General features: G+C 38.1%; 1 protein-coding gene across 1 annotated transcript in view; it reads left to right on the forward strand.

Moving 5' to 3' along the window:
• ARHGAP29 (Rho GTPase activating protein 29) overlaps positions 1-26,038 on the forward strand; it is a 52,794-nt gene extending 26,756 nt beyond the window's left edge. The window contains exons 3-23 of the mRNA XM_009290461.2: positions 5,824-5,920; positions 6,284-6,356; positions 10,266-10,326; positions 10,807-10,944; positions 11,221-11,285; positions 11,782-11,892; positions 12,022-12,102; positions 12,406-12,594; positions 12,834-12,971; positions 14,292-14,482; positions 16,265-16,431; positions 16,977-17,105; positions 17,277-17,375; positions 19,083-19,246; positions 19,499-19,687; positions 19,847-19,984; positions 21,605-21,837; positions 22,551-22,857; positions 23,030-23,138; positions 23,502-23,621; positions 24,152-26,038. Of these exons, the coding sequence (XP_009288736.1) occupies positions 5,824-5,920; positions 6,284-6,356; positions 10,266-10,326; positions 10,807-10,944; positions 11,221-11,285; positions 11,782-11,892; positions 12,022-12,102; positions 12,406-12,594; positions 12,834-12,971; positions 14,292-14,482; positions 16,265-16,431; positions 16,977-17,105; positions 17,277-17,375; positions 19,083-19,246; positions 19,499-19,687; positions 19,847-19,984; positions 21,605-21,837; positions 22,551-22,857; positions 23,030-23,138; positions 23,502-23,621; positions 24,152-25,053 (3,701 nt within the window). The 3' untranslated portion in view covers positions 25,054-26,038. The remainder of the gene's footprint in view (positions 1-5,823; positions 5,921-6,283; positions 6,357-10,265; positions 10,327-10,806; positions 10,945-11,220; positions 11,286-11,781; positions 11,893-12,021; positions 12,103-12,405; positions 12,595-12,833; positions 12,972-14,291; positions 14,483-16,264; positions 16,432-16,976; positions 17,106-17,276; positions 17,376-19,082; positions 19,247-19,498; positions 19,688-19,846; positions 19,985-21,604; positions 21,838-22,550; positions 22,858-23,029; positions 23,139-23,501; positions 23,622-24,151) is intronic.
• Positions 26,039-27,373: the final 1,335 nt, after the last annotated feature.

A 27,373-nucleotide genomic window follows, 5' to 3' on the forward strand; every position in this document is an offset into this window, starting at 1 on the left:
GAGGTCTCCCCTCAGCCTCCTTTTCTCCAGGCTAAACAACCCCAGTTCCCTCAGCCGCTCCTCATCAGACTTGTTCTCCAGACCCCTCACCAGCCTCGTTGCCCTTCTCTGGACACGCTCCAGCACCTCAACGTCCTTCTTGTAGTGAGGGGCCCAATACTTCATACTTTCGTATGAAGACTTTAGTAAAGCCTGTCAGTGTTTGCTCAGCCATGTATTGTATTCCTCACATGTCTGGAGATGGCAACGGGGAGTTACAGGGCTTCAGCTCTTTCCGACTGGTACTTCGGTCCTACTTCTCTGAGAACAGCAAAACTTGTGCTGTATGAAAACAGCCTACCTCCCCCCAGCATAACCTGTGGTGAATGTGAAGGCAGTTTGGCTTTAGCACCTGTTTGGTTTTTACAGCTGGTTTTTGTGTGAGGATTGTACTGCTCCATGTTTGTATTCAAACTGAAGTGTACAACTGCTGGAACTGAGGAAGCTGAAGAAAAATACAGCGTGTTGTGGTGAATTGTAAACATATCAGACCTCAAGTTTGCTTACAGTGGCCTGTCAGTAACACAGGCGTTCACAGGTTTTCAGCTGTGGTTATTTGATTAAAAGTAATGTAACTTTTGAATAAACAGGAAGCTACAAGAATGTGAGGAGCTGGTAGGACAGAACCAGTATCCTTTTTCCTCTGTCTTCCCAGGCTGCGTTAATGTGACATTGTGAAAGAAGTTCATCTGACTCATCTGTTTCTTGTCATTGGAGGACAGAACTATAAAAAGATGTGGAAGCACTCTGTATCTGTAGTCAGATTTATGACTAGGAAGAAGATTAACCTGGCACGGAAAATTTCTGATGTTTATTTAGGAGAGGATGAAATAGAAACAAGCTGGGATTTACATGTGATTCTCCCTCCCCTCCCCCCCCCCCCCCCCTTCCCCCTTCAGAAATAGAAGCATAACTGGTTTGGGTTCTGGAAGGACCTTTTTGAATCTTTGCATAATGCCAGGGTTTCAAATCTAGTTTGTATTTGGAACTTCATATAGGGGCAAATGGTTATTTTAACAACTGACTGCCTTTGCTCTTGATGAAATCAGTTACAATAACTTTGGAACCAGTGACTGTCAGTGACTCTGGCTTGTGAAGTATTCTCCTAAGTATGACAAGTTGCACTGCGATTTAAATGTAATGTCCCGTGCAGACAGACCACCCCCTTTAAATTACTGCAAATGGGAATATTTTGAATGCTAGCAAAAATTAGAGTGCTTATGCCGCTCCTTCGAGCCCCTCAGCCATTTCTCAGGTCCTTCATTGGGAATGATACGAATGTGCTTGTAGTTCTGCTTTGGATGTCTAAAGCTTTTCCTTTTGGACAGACTGGAGGAAGAACTACCTATAGCATGTTATCTTAATCTTGCTACAGAGAATGATGTTTGGCAGAACAGATAATGTCAGACTTTTACCATTTTAGGCTGAGGTTGTAGGAAAATATAGGGGGGGGGAAACTTGATTTCTCTGGTTATATCTTGGACATGACACGGTTCACCGGGCCTCTTTGCTTGGACTCTACTACTTATACGTGCTTACTCGAGTGCTTCGTGAAGAATGTCTTTTTTTTCCACCTCACTTGAGCTGGAAGAATTGAGACTTACTGAAGCATCTTGCCTGGAACCTGTTTAGACTCCTATTTCTGGAAGTCACTTCCCAGTCTGGCACACCATCATACTCATAGTTGTTATTTTCCCACTCAGTGTCTTTAAATAGTTGATGGCCCCAGAGTACGTGGTTCTCCTGATCCCATGCTGAATTCAAGTTTGTACTGTTCTTTTGCTCTAAATTGCACCTTTTGACTTAACTGAATCACTAGAATGAATGCAGATTCCTGGTAAAGCTGAAAATTGCACTAGTCTTGTAGAAATTCCCTTTTTAGGTATGTTTTTTTCCTAATAGTTCTGCATCAAAGTTAAATACCTCTAGCAAGGTGAAGTAATTTCAATTTTGTTGGTGTGTCTGATGTAAATTCAGAGCAAAATTTATTATGGAGTGAGTGGGAAGCAGTTCCTCGAACTTGTCTTGGTGGCATCTAGCTAAAGTTGGGGAGGCTGCCAAACTTGGTAGTAAGCACAGGCTGGTGAAGTTGTATGGCACAGAGAACTGGAAACAGAACCGTGGGGCCTGGATAGCCTGCTGATCCTCTCTAGCTGTGAGATCCTGAGAATACTCTTCTTCTGCCTCTTTCCAGTCTGCATACTACTGCTCTTTACTCAGGTTCCTCCCTCCCCTTTTTTTACACCTGTTTTTAAAGATGAGAGGTAATAACAAGAAGTATTACAAGTCTTCGTTTTGGGAGTGGGAGCATGTTTTGGTCTTGGTTGGTTTTTTGTTTGCTTGGGTGATTGTTTTTGTTTTTGAAATAGTTCCAAATGGTTCTTGAAAGCATTGTTGGGAGTTTAAGGACAGAAAATTGGTTGCAAAGATATTCAGTTCCAACAAGTCAGCCAGTTGCTTACTGCTTGAAAGTCAGCTAGTAAAGTATGGATTGAAGATGTATTCCTGTCGAAGGAAATAGATGGTGGTGTTACCGTATCTGTGTATTAGGTACAAGAAAATTGACCTGCAAAGAGTAAATTCTTCAAGCTGGTGTAGTTTAGACTTGTTCAGGCTCTGTAGACAGCTGGCAAGGTAGCTTTGCTGCTACCAGTCCTGCACGTGTCTATGGGGAGGGGGAAGGAGGAAGCAAGCAAACTCCTGCAGACACCGGCATGGCTGTGTCCCCTGGGTTTCCTGGGCTGTGCTGTCTTAATTTGACTGGAAGGGGACAAGAGAGCATCTCAGAAGCTTGTGTGCTGAGCTGTGGTCACTATGAGCTGTCTAAGCATCATCTTTTAAAGGCCCTGGTTGCACTTTGCCTGGTCTTGACAGCTGACAGCCTCTTCTTAATAGTTTCAGAACCATTGCTCAAATGTCCTCAGGTGCTGCTTCAGCTTCTGGCTTCCAAAACTTCCATGGCTGTTGCTGGTTCCCCAGCCCGTTCTGTACTTGATTCAGAAAGCTTTTGATGGCATAACCTAAGAGCTGAAACTTTTCAGTGTCTTGCAGTATTTTGATGAGGTTTCCAAACCCACCTCAGTTTGAAGACAGATTTGCTGGCTTTGGAAATACAGATGCACTTCAATGCAAGCTAGGCTTGCACTTCAGGTAGTGGATTCCAGATTTTAATGCATTGCTATCATAGGATTTTTTAAAAGATCATTATGTGCCATCTGAAGTCTTACTTAAAAGCGTTGTTAAGTTGTATACTTGCTTTGAAATCTGTAGAACTATAGATAGATACCTGTCATTTCCAGACATGGAAAGATTACTATAGTTCATTGTTGTCAGTAGCTATTGTGTGCAGTCAGGATGTCCTGGGGAAAGAGTGTGCATGGTTTAAAGTTGATGTTAAGTACATCAGCATTCCAGTGGTAGTAAGCCAGAAGCAAGCGGTTTGTATTCCACTGAATTACTAAGAGCTTGGGCTAACCTTTTTTGGGAGAATTCTGAAATTTGGTAATTCTGAAAAAATTGAGATTGGTTATTCCATTTGTGATGGATCCTGAAAAGAAAGGATTTCTCTGGTATATAAAGTGTAAAGCTTAACAAAACTCTTCCTGGAACAGGAAGGCAGAGTGAAACAGACAGCATTTCTTTAGGGAGAGGCTATCTATATTAATGTCTCGTTAGCAAGGTGAAAGAAGTGCTCTTTCTCTGAAGACACTGCAGCTAATGGATATACAAATGTTTCAGTGGTAAGTGCTTTGAATGTATAGACAGTTTTTGTTGGTTCCTTTTAATTTTGAAACAGTTTGCGTTTCATGCCGGCACTCAAATGATTTTTCCAGTCATTAGTGGCTGGTAATCAATAGATCTTGTAGTAACTGTTGTTGCTTAATGATTTGGAATGCAAAGTTTAGATTTATAAGCAGCGTTATCTCTGGAAAGCCGAGGTTTTCAACAAACCTGAATTGAAAAAAATAAAGAAAGCACTGCTATTTACAAAGCTGTTAATTTTTTTTTTATCTGTGGAACTTTATTGAGTCTCATTTCAAACAAAGGTGCCAGAGGCATTTTTTTAATGTAATTACAAAGTGTAGAAGAATGAAGAGGTAGGAGAAGCCTTAATTTAGCAGTGAACTGTGGCGACAGAGACTGTTAATATTTTTGTAATACGTGGCAATTTTTTTTTTTGCTGTAGGCTTATTACAACACATTCTTCCAGATCTGCAAGTAATTGTGAAAATAGCCCATGAGAAGAATACGTATTTTCTGTAATAGCTTTGTATAGAAATAATTGTTATAAAAATGTTGAGCAGGCCTGTTGGCATGCTGTCTAAAAAGGAATGGATTCAACTGTGTTAATTTACTGGTTAAAAACTTTTCCTTTCACAAAGGAAGTCTAATGGGGGAGCAGATTACTGTACTTTCTTTGTTTGTTACCCATTAGTGTTTAGGCACCTGGCAGGAAGTTTGAATACTTTTTAAGATTAAAGTCTGTTACTTTAATTTGCTAAGAAAATGTGTATAGAATGGGCAACACTTTTTAATGTGATTTGATTTTCGCTACTTCTAGAAGTCATTGTGGTCCATTATTCCCGTATTTGTACTTGAAATGTAAGGAGGATACACAAATTAACATTGTCACAGGTCTTGCAAGAAGTGATGAATAGGGGTGAATAGCTGCATGTGTGTCATTGCAGTATCTCTGAAACAGATGAGCGTAAGTGTAACTTAGGCATCTAGATAATTAAGAATATTGCATTGCTTAAAAAAAATTCAACTTTTAAAAAATAAATACTAATGTGAAATTGTCACTTTTTGCAATGTAAAATTGGGAAAACTTCCATCCAGAGGGCTCAGCTTCGGCTCAAAGGAGTGTACGTGACTTCTCTACAAAAAATTTCCCAGTCACCAATGATTAAGGAGTTAAGTTGGAAACAGACAAAGATGGTTGTGCTTTTTGTCTTCTTTCTCCCTCCTCCCCCTTGTCCAGTAGCTGTTAACAGAAACTCTGGTGAATCATACTGCTTGTCTCATTATTTCAGTTTGTCATGGAAGCATGTTAAAGGCTCAGTGTTGAGTGGCTAAATACTTGTCTTGATCACCAGTTTAAACCATCTAGTTTGTCCAGGAACGCTCCTTTTCCTTTTTGGAACAACGATAGTTACGCTGAGTTTCTTCCCGCTTTTAACAGACAAAACTGAGGAGCTTTTGCCAGACTATGGAGCTAATAATTAAAGGGTTTTGCAATGGACACTACCTTTTGATAGCTTTCTGTTTGTACTCAAGCCAGAAATCCTGTTCTCTGGACACATACACAGGATCGCGTACAGTTGGGGGGGTGCACCCCCATAAACTACTGCTCCTGTTCCGAATTCTGAAATTTCTACACAGAAAAGAAACAGTTTTTCAAATATTTGACTGCATTTGTGAGCTGCTTTGTGGTGTTGCTGCTGCGTGATTTGACTCTTGCTGTTAAATGACTGTTTTTCTCTTTCCCCTCATGTTACTACCATTGTGTTCCCACACATAGCTGCTTCTGAAGTGAGAAGATATAGGAAGTGAAAGAGTAATGTGATTTCATTGTGGGAAGCATCTGGATTGTGTTACTTGCTTTCCTTTAGTGTTTACTTTCTTACTAATCTTCTTTAAAACTGTGTTTTTTCAATTGTTCTGAAAATTATAATGTTGCTGTGTTCTGTAGGAGACTTTGTGTATAAAATTTGTCTTTAGGCCTAGTAAACTTGCTTGATTGACCCCACCTCTCACCCTTTGGGTTTCATTTTTTTTCCTAAGCGGTGAACTTCAAAGAAGTTAATGAAGAAAACAAGAGAGAACTCTTCAGTGAAATATTTTCTTCCATTGAAACATTGGCATTCACCTTTGGAAACGTGTAAGTTGGAATCCAGAAGGATTTTGTAAAGAACTTGGTGGAGCTGAATCAAATTAAGACTAAACAACAACAACAAAAACTTTAGTTTTCTTTTGGACAAATATTAGCTGATAAACTAATTTAAATTAACCACATCCAGAACAGTTTTACTGCTTTGTTCGGGTGTTTGTTGGGGGTTTTTTTCTTAACAAGGAAAACGATGATGGTATAGAAATTGCAGGGAATATAAGACTACTTCTAAAAATTGTTTGCAGAACTTTTAAAGGATATTAGAAACACTATTTGAATTTTTGTTCTCGGTGATCTGAAATTGCTTGGTGAGGTAAAGCAATGAAGTAACACAGTTCTTTGTTTTTCTGGCAGTGTTTCAGACTTCCTTATGGGAGATGTAGACAATGGCTCGTCATTGGGACTTCCTGTATCTCGGAGAAGTCGGGTAGGCTAAACATGTTCTCTTGGAGCGTGGAATGATATCTTTTAAAGGAGATTTTCATTTCCACTGAAACTCTGTGCATCATGGGGCGGGGACACTTGGAATCTTCTGAGTGTTAAAACAAGATTAAACCCATGAAAAAAAATGCATTCAAGGTTTCAGATACTTGAATGTATTCTCAGTTCTAAATGCCAGTGATGACTCAACGGGGCTAGCACTCAAATATGTAAATGATAACCCACTGTAATTGTATTTGAGATTTTTAAATTGGTTAAGTGAAAAGAACTAAATACTTAAGATACTTGAATGCTTTGCATGCTGGAGTAGTTAGAATAGACCTGTTAGACCTAGAAGCTAAAGGTTTAATGACCTCGTTTTGGCTTTCAAAGACTAATAAACATTACAAAATAACCTTTTCTTCTTCCAGAGCCCAGTTTGTGCTGTAGCTGTTTCAACAACAATTCACTAAGAGAACTGAAATAGCACTGTCAACTCATAGGTAGTCAAAGAAAAACATTAGCGTTTTAAACTCCCCTTTAAACACTTTGAAGGTGAGATTAAAAAATGCTCAGTACCAAATTCTGTTCTGAATTTTTTTGTATCTAGGAGCAGACTTTCAAGTAAATCAAGTCAAATTAAAAGTTACGTGCAAGGAAAATGCAGTTGATAATTGGTGTGTATGACAGGCTAAGTTGTAGCAAGGTTAAAAATTTTAGGTTGTGGGGTTTTTTAAAGGCTTCGTTGAAATGTACTTAAGGCTTAGCATTCCTTCACACAGGCTTGATCATAGCAATACTGTACAGCTGCAGCTGAGAAGTAGTCTTTTTAAATTTTCACTAAGTTTGATAACACACATGTGAGAAAGATGGATGATCACAGAAGTTCTACTTCTGTAGCTGCTACAAAACTCATCTTCGCAAACAACATGGAGGGGAAGGAGGCTGCTCAGAAAACTGGTTCCAGCAGACTTAAAATCAGAGGATTAGGTTGTTGATAAAAAGTATGAAATAAAATAGCATAGAAGCCAGCATCTCATGCAATGTTTCAGCTAATCGGTTCACCAGCAGAAGGAAGGTGCTGAATTTGCCAAAATTTTAATCTTGTAATGGCTTTGCAATGCAAAAATGTGTTCCTGTGGAATGAGATGGTCTCATATATTGCATTGTGAAGTGAATGCTTGGCTAAAAGATCACTCTTTTGAATGTGGAGGTGGGGGAAGACCAAGGGGAAATTAGAATATAGCAAAATGAAGAAGGAGTTCTATTCTAGATGCTCCAGAAGTCACCAGCTCATATTTAAAAGCCCTTTTTTGTAGTGTCATTTGCTTTTCCTAATGTGGAAGGGAACAGTGATAAATTTTGGAGAGGGTAGGATAATATGGTTCAATTTCTTGTAAATCTGTCTTAAATTTAAGTGCATTTTCATTCAGGCAAATAAATACACATTTAACAGATGAAGCATTTCACTTTGATTTGCAATTCAGAGAGCAATTTGCAGGCCAACCAGGAGTTGAGTGTAGGAGGAGTTAAATGCAAAATATTTAAGTCTCTCTATTAACTTTTCATTCTTGTGGATGTGTACATTCAGTGGTTGAACAGCTAGCTGTATCTTAAAAAGATGAGAGCGTAATGTTTTGGTAGAATTTGACATGTAAATGATTTGAGGGTTAACTAAGGAGAGAGATTTTAATTGCCTGTTAAGTTAGGGACCTCCCTAACTAAGCTGGTGAGGATTGCTCGAAGGTGTGTGGGGGGGCTGATCTTGCTTCTCTTGACTACAGGGGAGTCTACATTCTTTAGTTCAGGCATTCCACTTGGAAGCTTAAGTTAAATGATATGTATACCCCCTCTTAGCAAATGTAATTGTTCTCATTTTAGCCCTTGTAGTACAACCAGAAGTACAAGGTGGAAGCAAAGATATTTCTTAATTAAGAACAGAAGAGCTTTAGAATACATTGGAAGAGACGAGACAGGCATGTCTGACCTTTCATTACTCAAGAAGCTATTTGAATGCTATTCGATGCTGTGTAGATCTGAGAGCATAATAAAGGAGAAGGATAAAGTTTTCAAAATGCATGCAGAGGTTTGCCTCTGTCAGGGTGAGAGTTCTTGGGTAATGGGGAAAAAAGGCAGAAGAGACTGGTTAAAGTTGAGAAGTGAAATCTATCTAGAAGTCAGGCTTTTTTTTTAATTTTTGCTGCCTCACTGAGATGAGTCATTGGATGCTTGAGAGGGCAAGCTGTATGGGTCAAGTTCTGATAATAAGTTGTAGGACGTAGGTAAAAGTAGTTGTCTATGTGCTTGCTTTTAAAACGTGGTATTACATTATTTGCAGTGGGGTGGATGGATGGATGAATGAGCGTTGATTAGCTGCCCTAACTAGACTGTGTGCCTGAATTACTGGAAAGGAGTGAACAGTTCCCAGGACCAAAACAATTTAGGTATTATAGAATGGGGAATAATTTTTAGGACCAGAACTTATGAGTGCCTCCTGAGTTAATATAAAGTATGGGGTTTTTTCCTCTTCTTACTTGTTCTTGCCTAACAACTGTATGCCACTTTAAAATCTACTTGAAGACAGTAATGCTTCATACCGAAATCAGAACTAAATCTAGGAATGCTCAGGTTTCCTGTGCAACCGAATATTGATCCATCTCTAAATTCAGATTTTTTTTTTTACCGTTTGGTTGCTAGACAGCTTTGGATGGATTTTCCCCCTGTTCTGAAAAAGCCCTTCCATTTTACTGAAACTCTCTCTTACTAGACAGCAATTGTACTAGTATTCCACTTCCTTAGGAATGGAGCTGTTCTTTAGGCTGTGGTTTGATTCTGTTCAATGTAATTGATGATTAATACTGTGCATGTTTTGGCATATGGAAAAGCTGCTTTTGCTGTGAAGTAAACAATGATTGTTGAGGGGGTTTTGTGTGATTTATGATTAGTTTCCATTTACATTTAAAAAACCAACCAAACAAAAAAGAACTACTTGCATCGTTGTTACTGTGCTCCATTTTAGCTTTAAGTCTGAAAATAAAACAGCAGTAAAGTCTAAAATGGAAACAAGCTGTTCTTGCAAAGCTTAAGGCCACTTTGCAGCTATTTCTCGGCCTTTGTCTTCTGCCTGCTCTCTGCTTCCGAGTTTTCAAGAGTAGTTTATTCATTTAAAATGATGTAGGGTTGTGTTGGGTTTTGTTTGGGTTTGGTTTTTTTTTTTAAAAGGGGGTGGTGGTTACTAGGTAAACTTTTTATTCACTTAAATTTGTTCAGCGGCCTGGTTTACAGCACAGTCCTACAAATAGTTCAACTTGCACAATTTAAAGGGGTAGCAAAATGCAGCGTGAGGACAAAGGTAGGGACGAAATCTTGTGCTAAATTCCTTTTATTAGTGGATTAAATTCTGTCAGATTGTACTGATTGTCAGGGCTTCATGAGCAAGTGTTACTTGTCAGCTGTTGTGCCTACAGTGCACACCTGCAGGTAATTTAGGGGAAATCATAACTTTATTCTCTTGAGGAAGAAATACAGGATTCTAATGGCTTGTAGAATGGTGTCTGTTATATGTATATGATGTTAGGTCTGTATGAAATGCTTTTTAAAAGATAGGTGGGGATCTAAGAAAAGCTGGAGGTCACTTAAATATCAACCTGATTTGTTAAACAATTAACTCTCTCATCACAGCATTTCAAGATTGTTGATTTAAAAGTATATGATTCCTTGCTATTTATTATGTCTCGGTCAACAGCTATGGGAGCTTAGAAGGTATTGCGCCTTAGATGAGAGGGAGTTACAGTACAGTTTGTTGCTTTATCTGCAAAAAAAGAACAGGGCAGATGATGCCACTTATTTTGTTAGCCTGTCAGTTCCAGTGAGAGCTTTTCTTCACTAACTTGATGTTTTGTTTCTTGTACGCCAGTCTTTTGAGAATCTTTCTGTGGAGTCTGGGGGTTCACTGCATGAAAGGGATGATATTCAAGGTAGGTCATTCATTCAATATTAATAAACACCATTCTGTATCTGTGTTTTCATCTTCTAAAATGTTATAAATAAGTTGCTTGGTCCCTTTTTTACACCTACGCTGCCATTAAAACTTCACTGTAAAAAATTTGCTATTGCAGAGGTTTTATGCTTTTGTGAATAACCAACCTGGGTTGTTTTTCGGGGGGAAAAAAGAACCAAGGCCTGAAGCACTTCTGTATATCATCATATGATTGGTGTTTTGTTGGGTCACTTTCTTTAAGAAAGTTATGCTGACCATATGATTACTCCAGATAAAATACTATGACCCTTCAATTTGTTCTAAAACCTCTGTCAGTCCTGTTTAGAGTCAACTAGCATTAAAGACTAACTCAAGATCAGAGCTGCTTAAGCATTCACAGTTGGCTAATACTGGCTTTGCTCTCAGTGTGTGGTCATGTCTAAAATTCACTTCTTTGTGTTCGATGCTTTATTTTCAGGACATCTTCGAGCAGAGGAGGTTGATAGCATGCTCCTAAGAAATTACAGTGGAATTGAATCGGCTCTGTCCTATGCTAAAGCATGGTCAAAATATACCAAGGATGTAGTCGCATGGGTAGAAAAAAAGCTTAGCTTGGGTGAGTGGCTCTTTCTGGCATTTAATCAGCTTTGTCATGATGAAATTAAATCTGTTGTCAGGCCTCTGTGCTGCAGACTGTCAATAATGTGATTTCTAAATTAGTAGCTGTTCCGCTGAAGTGGACAGAACTATTGCGCATTTCCTATAATTAAAGGCCTGTAACAAAATGAAGGTGATCCCCTCTGTAGCCTATCTGTTAGAGGAAGAATGTAAAAAGTATTTAGCATGTGGTACAACTGTTAGTGTAAACAGTAACTGTGCATTTTTTTAACAGAAGTGGAGTGTGCTAAAAACTTAGCAAAAATGGCTGAAACTGCTAAAGCTGTTGTTGGACACCAGGTGAGTACATCTTAGGGGCTTTATTTTAGAGTCTTAAATATGTATTGGATACCTTGCCTAAAAGTGAAACTTTGGGGACGTTGAGGAATGGATTTTTGAGTTGATACAGAATTGATTTAGACTGTAAATCACTGGTTAAAAGATCTGCTGTATTTTATGTCTTCCCATCTCCTATGGAAATTTGGATATATAAATATTCTTGTTGAAAATGCAGAATAGCCTTATAGTTTTCACAGTATGCTTTTTTCTGTCTAGTATCTTGTAGGCTTTGTGATTTGGACTTGTAGACTTCTGTTTCAGAGTGTTTTCCTAGTAAAATGAAAGGTAGCTGAGAAATTAGTCATTTTCTACATTCATACCTAACTCCGACTTCCACACACACGTAAATACCTTACTAAATTTAATTGAAAATCTAGTTCAATTATGCAGACATTTAGAATATCAGCATACCTCTACCTTACCTAGAACATTAATGTTTTGTTGTGTGTAATTTTAGGATTATATGCCATTCCAATCAATATTCATTAATGCTTTTCAAAATGATATTGAGAACAATCAACTTTGGCAACAAACAGCTGCTGCTCTCCAGTCTAACAAATTTGTGCAGGTAAGCTTAACGAAAAAGACCAAGATATTATTTAGGTTTTTAAAAAGTTTGTAACAGCACAGATTATTCAAAAGAACAAACTTGCAGCCTATAAGCCTTTTATGTACTCTATTAATGTTTCCTATCTAGCCTCTTCTCGGAAGGAAGAATGAGTTGGACAGACAAAGGAAAGATATCAAGGAGCTTTGGCAGCGAGAACAGAAAAAAATGGTTGGTATTTCTTTCATATCTAATAGTGTTCAATCTAAAATTCTTCAAAAGGACGAAACTTTCAAACTAGGCTGTTATGCACTTAAACTCACACGTAGAATCTATAGGGCTTTTTGGATATAGTATGTAACTGTCAATTTCATGACATACTTGTATTTATAAGAGGTTATCTTTCTATGACTGTGTGCTTTGAACTGCAGCATATAGACCTGGGCATAACAGCCTCTTTAAACATCACATTAAATAACTGGAAAATTAAAATCATTCATTCTTTTGCTTTTTTTCTTTTGTTGCATTCTGCAGCAAGAGCTGGAAGCTGCTCTAAGAAAAGCGAAGTTGCTATATACACAGCGTCAAGATGAGTACGAAAAGGCAAAATCCTGCACTGCTCGTGCTGAGGAGGAACATCTTAGCTCAAGTGGAAGCTTTGTGAAAGATTTCAGCAAGCAACTGGAAAAAAAACGAAGGCTAGAAGAGGAGGCTCTTCAAAAAGTATGGGTTTTTGTTCCTTGCTTTTAAAGTTAAGCCTACACTGATTTTACTCATGCTTTCCCAATGGGAGCATTTGACCAAGTGTTCTGTTTGTAATTCTTAATTTTAATCAGGTATGCTCTTTTGGGCTTTTATCCTAAATGGGAATCTCCACTTAAAAGCATCTTGTGTGGTTTTTTTCTTGCTTCTAGTATCAAGGCCTGTAGTCCATCGTCCCTTTATACTTGTGTTTTCTCTAGGCTGAAGAGGCCAATGAACACTATAAAGCAAGCATGGCAGAGGTTGAAGAAAAAAGAAATGATTTGGAAAGCTTTAAAAGTGATGTCGTAACACAGCTTCGAGAGCTTATTTACCAGTGTGATCTTACTCTTAAAGCTGTAAGCATGCTTTTTAAAATACGTTTGGCACAGATATATAAATATTGTTAAGACTAAGAGAAAGCCCCATCTGTAGTGTTAACTCCTTAAAATAGAAAGTTTTCAAAGGACAGGGGACAAGCCAATAGAAGAAGGAGGAAAACTTTTAATATGTTTGTGGTGTTCTCTTTCTGTTAGGAGTTTAAAAAAAAAAAGGGGGGGGGGCATTTATACATGTCTTGAATGGTTTTGGTTTTTTTTTAATAAGCTGTTGCCTTGCAAGAACTCTGACTACACAATTCTTGTAAAATTTCTCGAAGAATATTGACGGCAGTAGTGTTACTCTGTTGCTTAAGACTACAGCTCCCATTCCCACTATTTTCATTAGTGCATTAGCAAAGATGTTTGTCCATTCTGTGCTTGAGCCATTAACACGCTGCAGCATGGGGCCTGCTAATCCTGATGACAGTCTCAATTACTACAGGATCCATTGTGACTAATTTAATGTATTAATTTAATACATGTAAATAAGCAAAGGATTGTCAAAACAGTGTATCTACATACACAGTTTTTAAAAAAGCTTTAGGAGCGCATTATGCCAATAGATGCGTACATTTTTAGATGAGACAAAGACAATTTAATGCTGGGGCGGGGAGGGAAAATAAAAAAACCACGCACACACACCCTGCCCCAAGCAACCCAAAACCAACCCATAACACCAGTAGAAGCTTAGACAAACTTGTCAGTTCAGGTATATCTAAATTGCGAACTACTTTGCAATCCCAAAGCTGAAGAAGCAGCCATGCAGTGTCCCCTTCCCCGGTCTCTGCCTTGTGATAAAATATTTTAGAAGTTTTATGTAATTTAACAAAGAAAGTGTTCAGTTAATCTGTTCTATTGGGACAAGGAGTTTTGTCCATTTCTTGTCTCAAGGTGATATGGAGCTCATCTGGGTTTGGAACTCCAACTACTTCATCATTGTAGTAGTGACTGAAATTCCCTCCAGAGCATGAAAAATGCCTTTTTGGTAGCAAAAAACCTTGCTGTTTATCTGGATCAACCCAAAGTGGGAAGCCATTAGAACTGCCTTTGCTACCTGGAGGATTCAATAACCCAGAGAGAAGAGGAATACTAATATCTATGCTACAGATTAAGTTTTTGCGTTTGACCTTGAGGAATCTTGCACAAAGTCCATCCCTACAAATGTTACTATTTTCTAGAATTTTTCCAGTCTTACTGTTAAATAATTTTCTGTTGGGATATTAATTTGGGTTGAGCAAAGTGCAAGTGAAATACCTAGTAAATGATCTACAAATATTGAAATTTTCTTTCTCCCAACAGGCAACAGTTAACCTGTTCCAGCTGCAGCACGCTCAGGTTGTATCTCTTCCAGTTAACTGCCAGTCCCTCTGTGAGAGTGCCAAACTCTATGACCCTGGTCAGCAGTATTCAGAGTTTGTGAAAAGTTTGCCAAAGGAAAGTGTTCCTGTTGAATCGGGTTCTTTTGAAACCCAGAGTTCCCAGGTTGATGGGTGAGTCCCAAACTACAGGTGGCATTTGCTTGGTTTAGAATTAAATGCTAGGCACACATGTTCAATGGTAAAACAACATTTTTGGAGGAATTAAATGAATCCCGGTGTTTTACCATTCTCTATTTCTTTGACTCACCTTTTGGTAGATCATATATAATGTTGACATTAAAACCTGACTTTAAATTCTGAACCAGAATGTCATTTTGTGTAATAAGACTTGCTAAAATGTTGACAGTTGTGCCAGAATTGATTTGTTACTGTTTTAATGTAAATACTGGTTAATATGAAAAAATGTAAATTTTGAACTCTGTAGTGTGGTGTGGCAGTAGTATCTGATAATCAGTTTAGAAAGTCTGAGGAGGTAGTTTTCCTCTTCTGCAGGCCTTGCTGCTACAGTACCTTCTTTCATATTGTTTACATTTGGCAACTCTTTGGCAGGAAGTGTTGCTCGATTTCTGTCTCACGCTACGTGACTAAAAAAAGTTTAGAGTCCACATGTCCCTATGTTATAACTTATTTTTATTCCAGCCCGTGTGAAAGGGCAGTTTTTACTGTTAATCTATTAAAGATACAGCTAATGTGGAAGTAAAGACTACAAGACAAAAAGACAACTCCTCGTGTCAGTATGCCAAATGCTTTTCCACCTTTAACTTCTTGTAAAATAGTCATCTTAGCACTAAAGCACCAGAATATCCATTCCAATCTGTGTGTTTCGCAGTTCTACAGGAAAGTGTCGTCATCGTTTTTCAAAAAGGAAACTAAATACAAAAAACCTAATGCTTGAGTCAGACTTCTACCAACAAAAGCCAGGAAATTCAAAGTTAAAGCTGAGATTCTTAGTTCTTGTCTGTAAATTTCCTGCCTTTTAAGACTGGTTTAGGCTATGCTCATAAACTTTGACTTACGGGGATTTAACTATGCAGCTCCCTGAGAAACTGATGAGCATGAAATTTCAAACTCTTTGTGTGCTCTCCCAGCTATTTACTGCTTAAGATTTATAGGAGTGTGTTTTTTCTCCTCCCCTCTCCCCACCTTTTATTTTCTTTGACATGGCCTTGTGATTCTTCGTGTACTTGAAGTGATCATTTTTATTGTTTAGGTCTGCATTTATTTCAGGGGCAGTAGCTTGGACAAATGCAAATTTTAATGTTTTTAAGTCTTTTTTTTTTCCTTCAGCTGGATAGGGTAGAACTGATTAAAGAACAGCTTCCTGACTGCTAAACTTGGCTAGCAGACCATTTTGTCCACAGGGTGCTTCAGCATTTTACATCAGCTACTGTTAACAGTTTTCTGTCCTTGTCTTGAGAGCAGATTTTCACAATGGACTGACTATAAGCACTCTGGCAGCTTCAACATATTTTCTGTGCTTTTAAAAAAAGCCCGGCATTTTAACACCTACGTGTTTATAGGTGAATAGTCTTGATGGCTGGGCAGAGAATCCTTTGGAGGAAAGCATAGAAGTAGGATGCAATAGCCTCTGAATTATTCTGATCTTTAGACGAACAAATTTGCTGTTTTTTTCAAAGTCTGCGAAACGGTCATAATACCTTGCAGAGATGTGGAAAAGCTGATTTACAGGGGGTGAGGAAACACTGGGAAATTGTACATGTTTAATTAAAAATAAATTGCCACCCTTTAATTTGGGCTTTAATAATTACATGTCAAATATGTATGTTCATGAACAGCAATTAAGTATTTTTAGTGCCCAGGGATAAAAAAATACATTGCTTTTCATTTAATTCTGTCTTATTCACTCTTCAAATTACTTTCTTCTTTCTGAAGGGTTTTTAATAAGCAATCAACCAACAGTGTCCATACATCCCATGGTAACTTATCTCAGTGTTCAGGAGATTTTCCTGCTCAGACATTAGATGATGTGGGAAGCCCAATTTATCATCGTTCGCAAAAGATTGGAGAGAAGAGATCTTCCAGCAGCACAGATATCCAAGGTAGTTCTTCTGTATTTCATCTGGAGTTCAGTCTCTAAATAAAAATACCAGAAAAAAACAGGTGCTTGATGTCTCACTGTCAGAAATGTAGCACTGAAGAGGTTAAAAAAATTGTATTTTAAAGTTCGAAGCCTATAAAAACAGTCATGTACTTGAGCATAAGGACAAATGGAAAACTGCCTGTGTGTATACCTAGATTCTTTGACAAGAAAGGTGAGATGCAATTCAAACAGCAGGTACTGTCAAGCTCAGGGTACTAAACTATTTCAATTAACTTTAGCAATTTAAATTCCATTGGTTTTGTAAATACTATGTTGATCTCAGGTCTTTTGCAAAAGCATAAGTGTCAAGTTTCTGAAATTCATTTTCTTGCATCCTGAAGCTTTTACAGGAATACATGCTGTGGTTTTTTCACTATGTTGCATGTTCATGTAACTTTTGCAACATTTTTCTATTTTGAATATAATCAGTTAGTCTTTAAATAAAAAGAAAAGAAAGTAATTTTGTCCTTGACCTTTGGAATTTGCGGGTTTTCTTTCCAAAAGCAGTGCGAGGGCCACCACCGTTCAGATCATGGTCAGTTGGCAACCAGAGTGGAGGAATGTGCAGCGATTCTGAAAGCGCGGGGGGAAGCAGCGAGTCACGATCCATGGATTCTCCATCTGCTAGCCCAGGTACAGCTACACTCACTGCTATACTAATTTGAAGTCTTTTCTTTGGACTGTTTTACATTAATGAAGACATCGCTGTTAGTTTAGCAAGTGTTGGACAGAGCCTGTAATGAAAATGAGCAGTTGGGTGGAACTGATACTTACAGCTTCCTGAAAATTTTTCTCATCTGCTAGGGGATTTTAAAAGACGACTTCCCCGAACACCTTCCACTGGTACTATGTCATCTGCAGATGATCTTGATGAAAGAGAGCCACCATCTCCTTCAGACTGTGGTAATGTTGTTTCCATACCTGAAGTCCCCAGAAGATGCTTTTTGTTGTAGAGTGTGGCTTTTCTTTTTAATGTGCTTAAGAAAAGTACATTAACAAGGCTGTGATTACCAACAGCATTGTTTTTCAATACAGTGTGCATCCACTTGAGGTTGAGAGCTGAGGAATAATGTTCAGGTCACTTTAATGAAGCGGTGCAGAATTGTCTTCGTACGTTTAGATTAACTGTATGGGCAGCCTTTGAACGTTTCTAGTGTCTTCACCCTCCTGAGGTAAACACAAATGATCCACTAACCATTCCCTCCAGACATTTGCATTTAAAATTAGCTGCATGGCACCGAGGTATGTAAGATCACTTCTAAACTTTGAAGTGAAATGCACAGATACAGAGAGTTGGTAATTGGCAAATTGGAAAAAAAAATTGATCCAAATTTGACCAGACCTTTTCTAATTTTCAAATTAATTTTGAGTATATAAAGACAATGTTGACACAGGTACTGAAACCTGAATAACTGGATTATCAGAAATAGTTCTATGGGATGTTTGCAGAACTTACAAACTAGTTCTGAAATACTTGTGGCACTTGCAGAGAGTTGGTAATTGGCAAATTGGAAAAAAAAATTGATCCAAATTTGACCAGACCTTTTCTAATTTTCAAATTAATTTTGAGTATATAAAGACAATGTTGACACAGGTACTGAAACCTGAATAACTGGATTATCAGAAATAGTTCTATGGGATGTTTGCAGAACTTACAAACTAGTTCTGAAATACTTGTGGCACTTGCTCAGTAAAGCCTTTAGGAAATTCTTCAGTTAATACTTATTTCCTAAATATATACTTTGCCTTCTAGGAATGAGCCTGTGGTTAACAATACTAATTTAGATCCAAATTTAAAGCATGGCAACATGTTAATGAATGCAAACTTTCACTTGCAGTGGTATTGTTTAATCAATACTTGAGCTTTTAAGAAGCTTTATGGACAATTAACTGTATGTGTTAATTTTAAGTTTTTATCCGTAAAAGAAAGGACTTTGGTTCACAGAGTTGTTGATAGCGTTTTAAGTAAATTGCTTGGAAAAAAAATTGGTCACAAAAAGCACCAGTTGCTATTCTGTTTTAGAATCCTCTGGAAAATATTTTGATGTTATTTTAGGAGACTGAGAATCAGTGATTCTTTTTTATTTTATATGGGTTCTACTGTGAGTGTGTGTTAGTTCTTCCCTGCTGCAAAATACTCTTTTTTAAGTATTTCAGAAACACTACAGGCCAAACCATAATGTCACCTTTCATCCTGTAGTACAGGATTTTGAAATACACAGAATGAAACTTTCATGAATAGTTGCTTGAACTGCAGGGCAGATGGAATTAAATGTCCTAATATTTTCACATGCAAATGTGAATTTGCATGAAAATGAGAAAACTGAAATACTTAAAACCTTAATGAAAATGAGAAAACTGAAATACTTAAAAATGCAAAACTGATTGTTTGATTCTACTTTTATGTAAGATTATTTGATAGTTAATGTGTCCATTATGTAAACTGTAACATTGTTTTGCTTCCTTGTGATTTAAATGTTTTTGATTACTTTGATAGTTGCTATTACTTACAGAATTCTGTGTTCTGCAGCACAGTTGTAAAAAATCAGAATATATACCCTATCCCGATAGTAGATATTAGAATGACTGTAACAGAGAAATTCTCTCCAGGTTTAAATGATCTGACATCTGAAACTGCAAATTCTCCAGGACCTTTTAGAAATGCTAGTATGTCCAAAGCAGCACAAACACACAAACTACGGAAGCTGAGAGCTCCATCTAAATGCAGAGAATGTGACAGCTTAGTGGTATTTCACGGAGCTGAATGTGAGGAGGTAAGCTGAAAAGTAGTTTAAATTGCTGCTTGGGATTTATGTAAAGTCGGGAGTTTTGGAAACTTGCATTCTTTTTCTGTATAAAAAGTACAGACTTTGTGGCTCGTAGAATCATCATGAACTCAAAGCAAAAGCACAACAGGCTAATAAATCTTTTCTTTTGCTCACGTATGGGGTGACAAACAGCAGAGATCTTTCTTATGGTGTCAGGTTGTATCAAACCACGTGATTTTTTTTTTTCCTCCCCTGTAGTGTTCACTTGCATGCCATAAAAAATGTTTAGAGACTTTAGCTATTCAATGTGGGCACAAAAAACTTCATGGAAGGCTTCACTTGTTTGGAGTGGAATTTGCCCAAGCTGCTAAAAATGTTCCCGATGGCATTCCTTTCATCATCAAAAAGTGTACGTCAGAAATTGAAAGCAGAGCGCTGAATGTCAAGGTATGCTCAAGTTTGTTTCTAAAACTTAAGTATGAACGATCTTTTAAATTAAAAAAAAAAAAAATCTCTTAAGATGTTAATGCTGTACTGTTGATATCATCTGTGTTTTACACTTGCCTTTCAAATTAAAATAGAATTGTGTTGGTCTTGTAATTTCAGGGCATCTATCGTGTGAATGGAGCCAAATCAAGAGTTGAAAAGCTTTGTCAAGCTTTTGAAAATGGAAAGGATTTGGTCGAGCTCTCGGAACTCTATGCACATGATATCAGCAATGTTCTTAAGTTGTATCTCCGACAGGTATGTACTTGAGAGGTCAGATGGAAAACCAAAGTAGTGTAGTATACTTCTTCAGTACAAGAGGGGAAAAAAAAAAAGTCCTTTTCAGCAGTCCTGCAGCAGATTAAATGAGCGCCTTGTATATTTGCAGTAGGCTTCTTTTATTTTCGCATGGAGCCTGTGACAGGGGCAGGGAAAGCTGTGAGATTACTGACTGCTGGTATTACAATCTGTATTCCACATGAGCATAATGTCTTTTTAAATATTAGTATTATATGCAGAACAAGCTTTTGTTTATCCACTTGTAGTGAAGCTTTAATTCCTAAAATGTTTCTAGTTACTGAATTTGCCTGTCTTATGTGAAGTTTAAAACATTCCCATATTCTTGCCTCCTCATGCAGACAGGTGCTAATATATTGCTGTTAATATATGCTAACAAAAATGTCATGAGATGCTCATAGTGGTCATGATGACTTGTTCATTATGGAAGGATTATCCATCATTTTATTTCAAAATGGAGCTTTAAACGTTCATGACTGAGTTTTCCAAAACAGTTTCAGTATGTATCTGAAAAAATGAGGCTGGGATGTTGCCCAGTGAAATTCCTGAGTCACTCTGAAAACTTGTTAACCCCGAAAGGAATAATCCTTAGCTGCATGGTCCTGTCCTCTTCCTTACACTGGCTGTCAGAGATGAGCATTCCAATCCTATGATCATCACCATTAAGTTAAGTGCTTTTGAAAAATTACAAAGATGTACTCGGCCTACTTATTCAAGTAAAAAGGTAGCATATTATATACATCATGCGGGGGTGCCGGTTTGAGGCACTGTGCTGTATTTTGAATAGGGCTCATAATTAAAAAAAAAAAGTCAAATAACATGTTTTCTTCTGGTCTTATTACTTCCTTTGTAGCTGATCTGTTGGTGTGTAATTTAAGTAAACCTGCTCATTTTAAATGCAGGAACAGAGATAGAAACATGCAGTTAAGACACTATTAGACAGAATCCTGAGTTAAACCCTATTTGAGACTAATTATTAAAACTAATTATTTTGAGGTTTATCTAGTCTTCCTACTTTTTCCTTTTATCTAAGCTGGGGCAATGCAAATAGCCAGGTCAGGTTTGAGATGTTTGTCTTTTTTTGTAATTTTCTTATTATTAACATTCATTTTCATACTGAGAGAATACTTAAATCACAATTAAAAATGAATGTTATGTGGCCTAAAATCCAATTAAAAAAAATGGAATATGGACCAAATTTGATACCATATGTAATATACTATCAAAGACTGGAAAAATAACTACTCTATTGTCATGGTATTTGTGCATATGCAGTGTAACACCCTCCCTCACAGCAATCACTTTCTTGAAATCTGTACCTGTATTGATAAATGCTCAGTCTTGAAGCTATTGCAGGAAAGGGCTAGCAAAAGATTTCCGGAGAAAGGTGTAGGGAGCAGTGGTTTTGTTACCTGGGATTGGATTTGACAAATTGCGGTTTGAGCTAATGAACAAGGATTAAACAATGTCATCATCTAAGGAAAGATGCTAGACCAGACAAAGTTGAAGAAAAATAGGAAGGAAACAAAGAAGTTAAAATTCAGGCTTGAGTGTATTTCTGAAATGCTCTTATTTCTTCAGCTTCCAGAACCCTTGATTTTGTTTCGGCTTTACAATGAGTTCATTGGACTTGCAAAAGAAAGCCAGAATGTTAATGAGGAACTGGACGCTAAACAAGCTAGCCCCAAATCAAAGAAAAGACAGTCAATCTGTATTGAACTGAATAGGATCATCATTAAAATTAAAGATCTTCTGAAACAACTGCCTGTACCAAACTATAACACTCTTCAGTACCTTATTGGACACCTTCACAGGTGAGAAAAGACTTTAAATGCAAACTGATGTTGAAAAATAAACTGCTACATGCTGCGTACTAGGAAACTCTTGTACCCTTTTGATGACTGTAGAGGAGGAAGTCACATATGCCTTAGAAGACATTGTTCTGTTGCTGTTTCTTTTTCCAATGTAATGAATTCTCAGGTGAGAGAAGAATATGAAGTGGAAAGAGCTGAGCACCATTATTCTTGATTCTCTGCTAGCATTGGGGTCAGCAAGTAGTAACTAGTGGTAGCTGCAGGGATCTAGGTGTGATTTAAATCAGGATATGACCCAGATAGGGCAGTTATTTGGTGGCTATTAACAGAAGATTGAAACTTGTATTGTGTCTGTTAATATCCATTCTCCAGTTACATTTCTCTTCCTTGTCCTCCAAATGCTGGATTGTATGATGATGTGTGATGAGGATGTACCAAGCTGATGACTACCAATAAAAATGGGTAATACTGGGCCACAGCTATATTATTACTTAGAACAAGAGAGACGTTCTTTTCCTCAACCCCAGAAATGCCAAATAGCCACAAATAACATTAACCATTCTGCCTGCTTACCTAACCCACCTTCAGGTTTTTATTGCCTTTTAGCCTCTTCAGACATAAGATAATATTTTAATACCTAAATATTTCTGAAGTAGTAAAACCCTCTAACTCTTGGGGTTTGGGGTTTTTTTTTTTCCCCCCTCTTTATGCAGGGTTACCGAACAGTCTGATGAAAATAAAATGTCAGCCAGCAACCTTGGCATAATATTTGGCCCAACTCTGATCAGGCCACGTCAAACAGATGCTACAGTTTCTTTGTCGTCACTTGTGGATTACCCTTATCAGGCCCGGGTAGTGGAGCTGCTTATAACATACTATGAAAAGATATTTGATGTTTCATTGAAACCACTTCTGAGCACGTCTCAGTCTGAAGAAACTGCCATTACAGTCAGAGCTGCTTTATCAGCAGAAGAGAGGGAGCCACAGCAGCAGAGGAAGTCGTTTGTTGCTGTAAAGGAAGTGAGTGACTTTTCTTATGCTGCTGCAATGCTACCTGTGCCATCTTAACTTCTGCGTCAAATGCTGCAGCGTTGCAGAGCACATTTCTATTAAATCTTTGTGGGTTTTTTTTGTTAAGGAGTGCCTTTCCTCTTGAGTTCTCATTTACTTTTGCTCTGACTTTCGTTAACAGGGTATTCTGATAGCTCCAAGTGAAAGCAGAGCTTCAGAAACGGCTGCATTGTTTTTGGAATCAAACAATAGCAAGAATACAAAAGAACAAGTAGATACATCTGTAACTGGTTAGTGCGCTTTTATTAAGTCTTGGGGTGGGTGAATAAGCAGTCATGGATGCATTAGATTATAGTGCATGCAGCTCTTCAGTTTAGACAGAAGCAAGTGATAAAACCTGCTTATCACTGCTTGATATACTGTTTATCTCTGTGAGAGAAACAGAATTAAATCTTTCTAAAGGCTTTCAAGAAACCTGTGTTCATGGAATCGGAGCTTAAAGTATTTGGTAAGAGAATACAACAGTGTTTTGGTTTCTCCCTTTTTAAAAAAAAAAAGATAATTATGCTGTGACTGTGAATTTCTGAAATTCACTATGCTGCTGCAAACCAGTATCAAGCAATTAACATGTTTTGACCATTGTTTTCCCCCAGAATGTGTATCATCGCCACTCACTGGAACGAAACCAGAAGGCTCTGGGAAAAGTAATTCTCTGACAGAATCATCAGCTACCAGCATTTTGGATATTAATATTCCTGCTCCAAAAGAGCCAGGTTTGCTAACCTAACTATAAATCTTCTATAAGATTTGATTTTTCTGTTTACCTGCCTGTGCTACTACAGTGGTTTGTTTTAATGTAGGTATGCTTTCATCTACTTTATTTAGGCATAACTACACATGATCCCTTTTAATTATGCTGATTTTCAGCTGATGTTACCATTTAAGTCATGTCCTGTACATTAACAGTGCAACATTCTGAAACACATTAAAACTGAAAATATTCAGGGATGGGAGAGCACCAGCCAAAAAAAAAAGTGCAGTGTCTCTTTGCCTGTTTTCTCCTTAGTGTCTTCCTCGGTTACATCTGTACAGTATATGTTTTACTGCTATTGAAATGCTAGCATTTGGTTAGAGTAGGATACTCCTAGTATGTATACAAGGTATACCTAAAAACTATTATCCCATTAAAATACCAGCTGTCAAGGGATCGTTAATAAAGTTCATGTTCTGTTGGCGAAAGTCTTGCTGACTTCTCTTTATATTTGGTACAAAGATCCAGTCACATTTATTTGTGTGTTTCTAGGTCATGCTGTGAGTCCAGCTTCAGAGAGAGACAAAGATTCATTTGTTTCTCTAGGTGAAGACAGCTGTAAAATTAACTTATTTCCTGCAAAACCTAACCGTCAGATTACCAAAGTTCCATTGCGGGTTCCAAGGACAAAACCAGCTACTCGTCCTGTGAGCCTACCTGTAGACCGAATACTTCCTCCGTGTGTTTTGAATGAAAGAAATTCACGAAATGCAGGAGCAGTAAGTCCAGAGAAGCTTGGCAGGAGCCCTACTATTGAAGAAGTTTCAGAAGTGAAGGCGCTCCCTGCTGTTAATACCTGCTGCAGACTTCCTTGTTACGACACCCAGATGCTGCGAAAAACTTGGGACAAGCAGTATAAACAGTATGATATCACAGCAAGGACAGCAATGATCGTGACTAATGTGCCCCAGGAGAACCGAGCACTTGAGAGTGGAACTGCAGGTGGCTTATCTTCATCATGCAGCATTGGTAACAATTCAGCTAATGTCATTCTTCCTAGTAAGCCATATTCTGTTTCTGTCAGGTCAGGAAGGACAGCAACAGAAGGGAATGGTCCTGATGCCAATCCTCTTGCTGCCTTCAGGGCACCAAGAACATTGCAACCACCCCCAGGGACATTTTATAAACCACCCTCTAACAAATCAAAACAAAATGAAGAGGGTTCTTTCGCTAAAGCTTGTGCACCAACCAGTGCTAGCTCCGTGCTTCACCAGGATAATACTGTGAAACTGGCTAGGAGCTCTGCACTTCCATCAGGTGATCCCGAACAAAACACAAATGAACAAAAAACTAGCTCAGAGGATATTCACCCCACAGATCTGAAGCCTACTTACCAGAGACTGAGACCAAAAAGGATCCAAGAACTGGAACACAGGGAAGCTCATTTTGTATAGGGTGCAAATTCCTCTTGGACCGTATGCAATTTGTTGATGTTGCCAGTGGAGGCTTCCCTTTGCCCCTTTATCCTTTGCCTTTCTTTGAGAATCCCACTTTTGTGCCATATTGGAGTTATTTTTATATGTGCAGCATTTTAAAAATGGGGGGGAGGGCTGGGGAACTGTGAAGGAAATAAGTAAAACTTTTTGTAATTCAGTAGCTTTTCATAAAGATTTAATGCATTCCCAGTCTAGATACAGCTAATGGGTTCATTGAATAAGACACTGAGCTTCATTTCATTGTATGGAATGAAGTGCTTATTCATAAACAACTATTGCATGTAGCAGTGAAAGGAGCCATTTTTCATAATAGATGTTATAATAAAAATGGAAGGTTTAATGTTCACTGTCTAAGCATAAACCAAAGCTTGTGCTTTGCTCTGTAAAAGCATTTGTTCGGTTTTCTAATCTGTGCAATTAAAGCTTTGCTCCTGAACAGACTTACGTACTGGCCAGCATGGCCCATAATTATGTATCATATGTGTATATTTTAGGCAGACATGGTTATCTGTTGCCAGTTTTCTATGTTGTCACTTTAATTTTTTTTTTTTTGTACAGCAAGGATGCACTTACTGAGCTTTACTATTCAGAAGCAGCAATCAATCCACATCTGGTTTCTTGTATAGCTTAGCGAGTGGGGCAGATGTGCACAGCCTGTTTCATTTGGATGCCCTTCTGGAGAGACTATCAGTTGCAGTGGTGCTGTCTTTCCCAGGTGAATGACAAGGCAGTGATTTGCCTGCTATAGATCAGTTTCACCACTTAACCTGGTGTAACTGAAATGAAGAGCATTGTTTCCAAGTTTCAGTGAAAGAGCTGAAAATAACCAAAAATCTGCATTAGTAGGTGCATCTAACGGTTTTCACTTTGTATTAAATGGTTTTTATGTGTACACTGTGTTATATTTGCTTTAAAATATATTAACTTGTTAACATTTCAGTGACTCTATGGCTTCTATATCTGGATTTCTTCTAACTTATTAAAATACAGACATTTGGCCTTTGCAATAGTATAGTACTCTGCTGCATCTGTCTTCCGGGGATGGGGGGCGGCACGCTTTTCTTAATGAGATTACAATTACCTTGACCCTTTCTCACATACAGTTATTTTAGCATGGTACTTTCTACTCATATACGAACCAAGGGGACTCTCAAGAGAACAGGAAAAGCAAAGAATCACTTTTCTGTTTTTACAACATAAAATATACTGGACTTCCCTACTCCATTCCCTTTGCCCTTCCTCCCAAAATATCCCAAATAAAATCCCACACTGCATTCAGTGGACATAATCTGATTTTAGTTTCCAGAACAAAAGATATTAAACTCGCAACACTGAACTCCTGATTCCTTGTCACATTTCCATGGAAGCATGGCTTGCACTCTTGGCAAAGGCCATGCTACCGCTGGACGGTTCTGGCCATACTAGGAGCCATTTCTTTGGGGAGCTGCTTCATACTACAGAAAAGCTGAAGATGCAAGATGCTGCTATCTGCCCAGACTCATATTGTGAGTTGCGTAATAAAATAAGAGGGGGGATAAAGGCTTCTTGACATAGAAGGGAGTTTGTTCCACTTTGAGAATGGAGGGAGGGGGTAAACCCCATGCAACTGGTTAATGAGCAGAAATAGTGTTAAGGAAACATTACAGGCATTGTAGCAGAACCTCCTAGCGCAGCTATGAAAGGATGGTGCTGATCAGTATAGGTTAGGGCCACAAGATGGCAAGTTAATTTGTAAACTACCATTAAATCTAGTGTCTCACTATATTTTTAAGTGTTTTAGCATATGTCTGGCACTGAATATGCTAATGGCTTAAGAAATTGTAATAAAAACTGTTCGTGCAGTTGGATGGAGGGTCTCCAGTACTCCCCAGGGCAGGCTGCTGAGATGGAGAATTATGATAGTGTGTACTAATCTGTGAGAAACAGACAAATGTTTCTTAACCAAGTCATAATACCGGTTACTACTGGTTGTTACCGTACTGCTTTTTATGTACCACCTGCTTCCATGTTCTGTTAGTGTGAAAGGTTTCTGCTGTTTTAAATGTGCTTCAGGTCTTTGTTTGATGTTTCCCAGAGCCAGGCAGCTAATGGTGGGCTTGACCGGGAGCGGGAGAGAGCTGTGTATGTGGATAAGTAGGTGTCTCATAAAACCAGATGATTTTTTCGTAAAATAATGACTTTCAACAGATAAACTATGCAGGTTCCTGCTTTATAATGTCTTTGACTCTTTTTATGTGATACAAGTGAAGGAGCAAGCGTGCTTCTTTTGAAATGAAAA

This window comes from Aptenodytes forsteri, unplaced genomic scaffold (genome assembly GCF_000699145.1).
Source record: "Aptenodytes forsteri isolate BGI_AS27 unplaced genomic scaffold, ASM69914v1 Scaffold237, whole genome shotgun sequence".
Lineage (NCBI taxonomy): Eukaryota > Metazoa > Chordata > Aves > Sphenisciformes > Spheniscidae > Aptenodytes > Aptenodytes forsteri.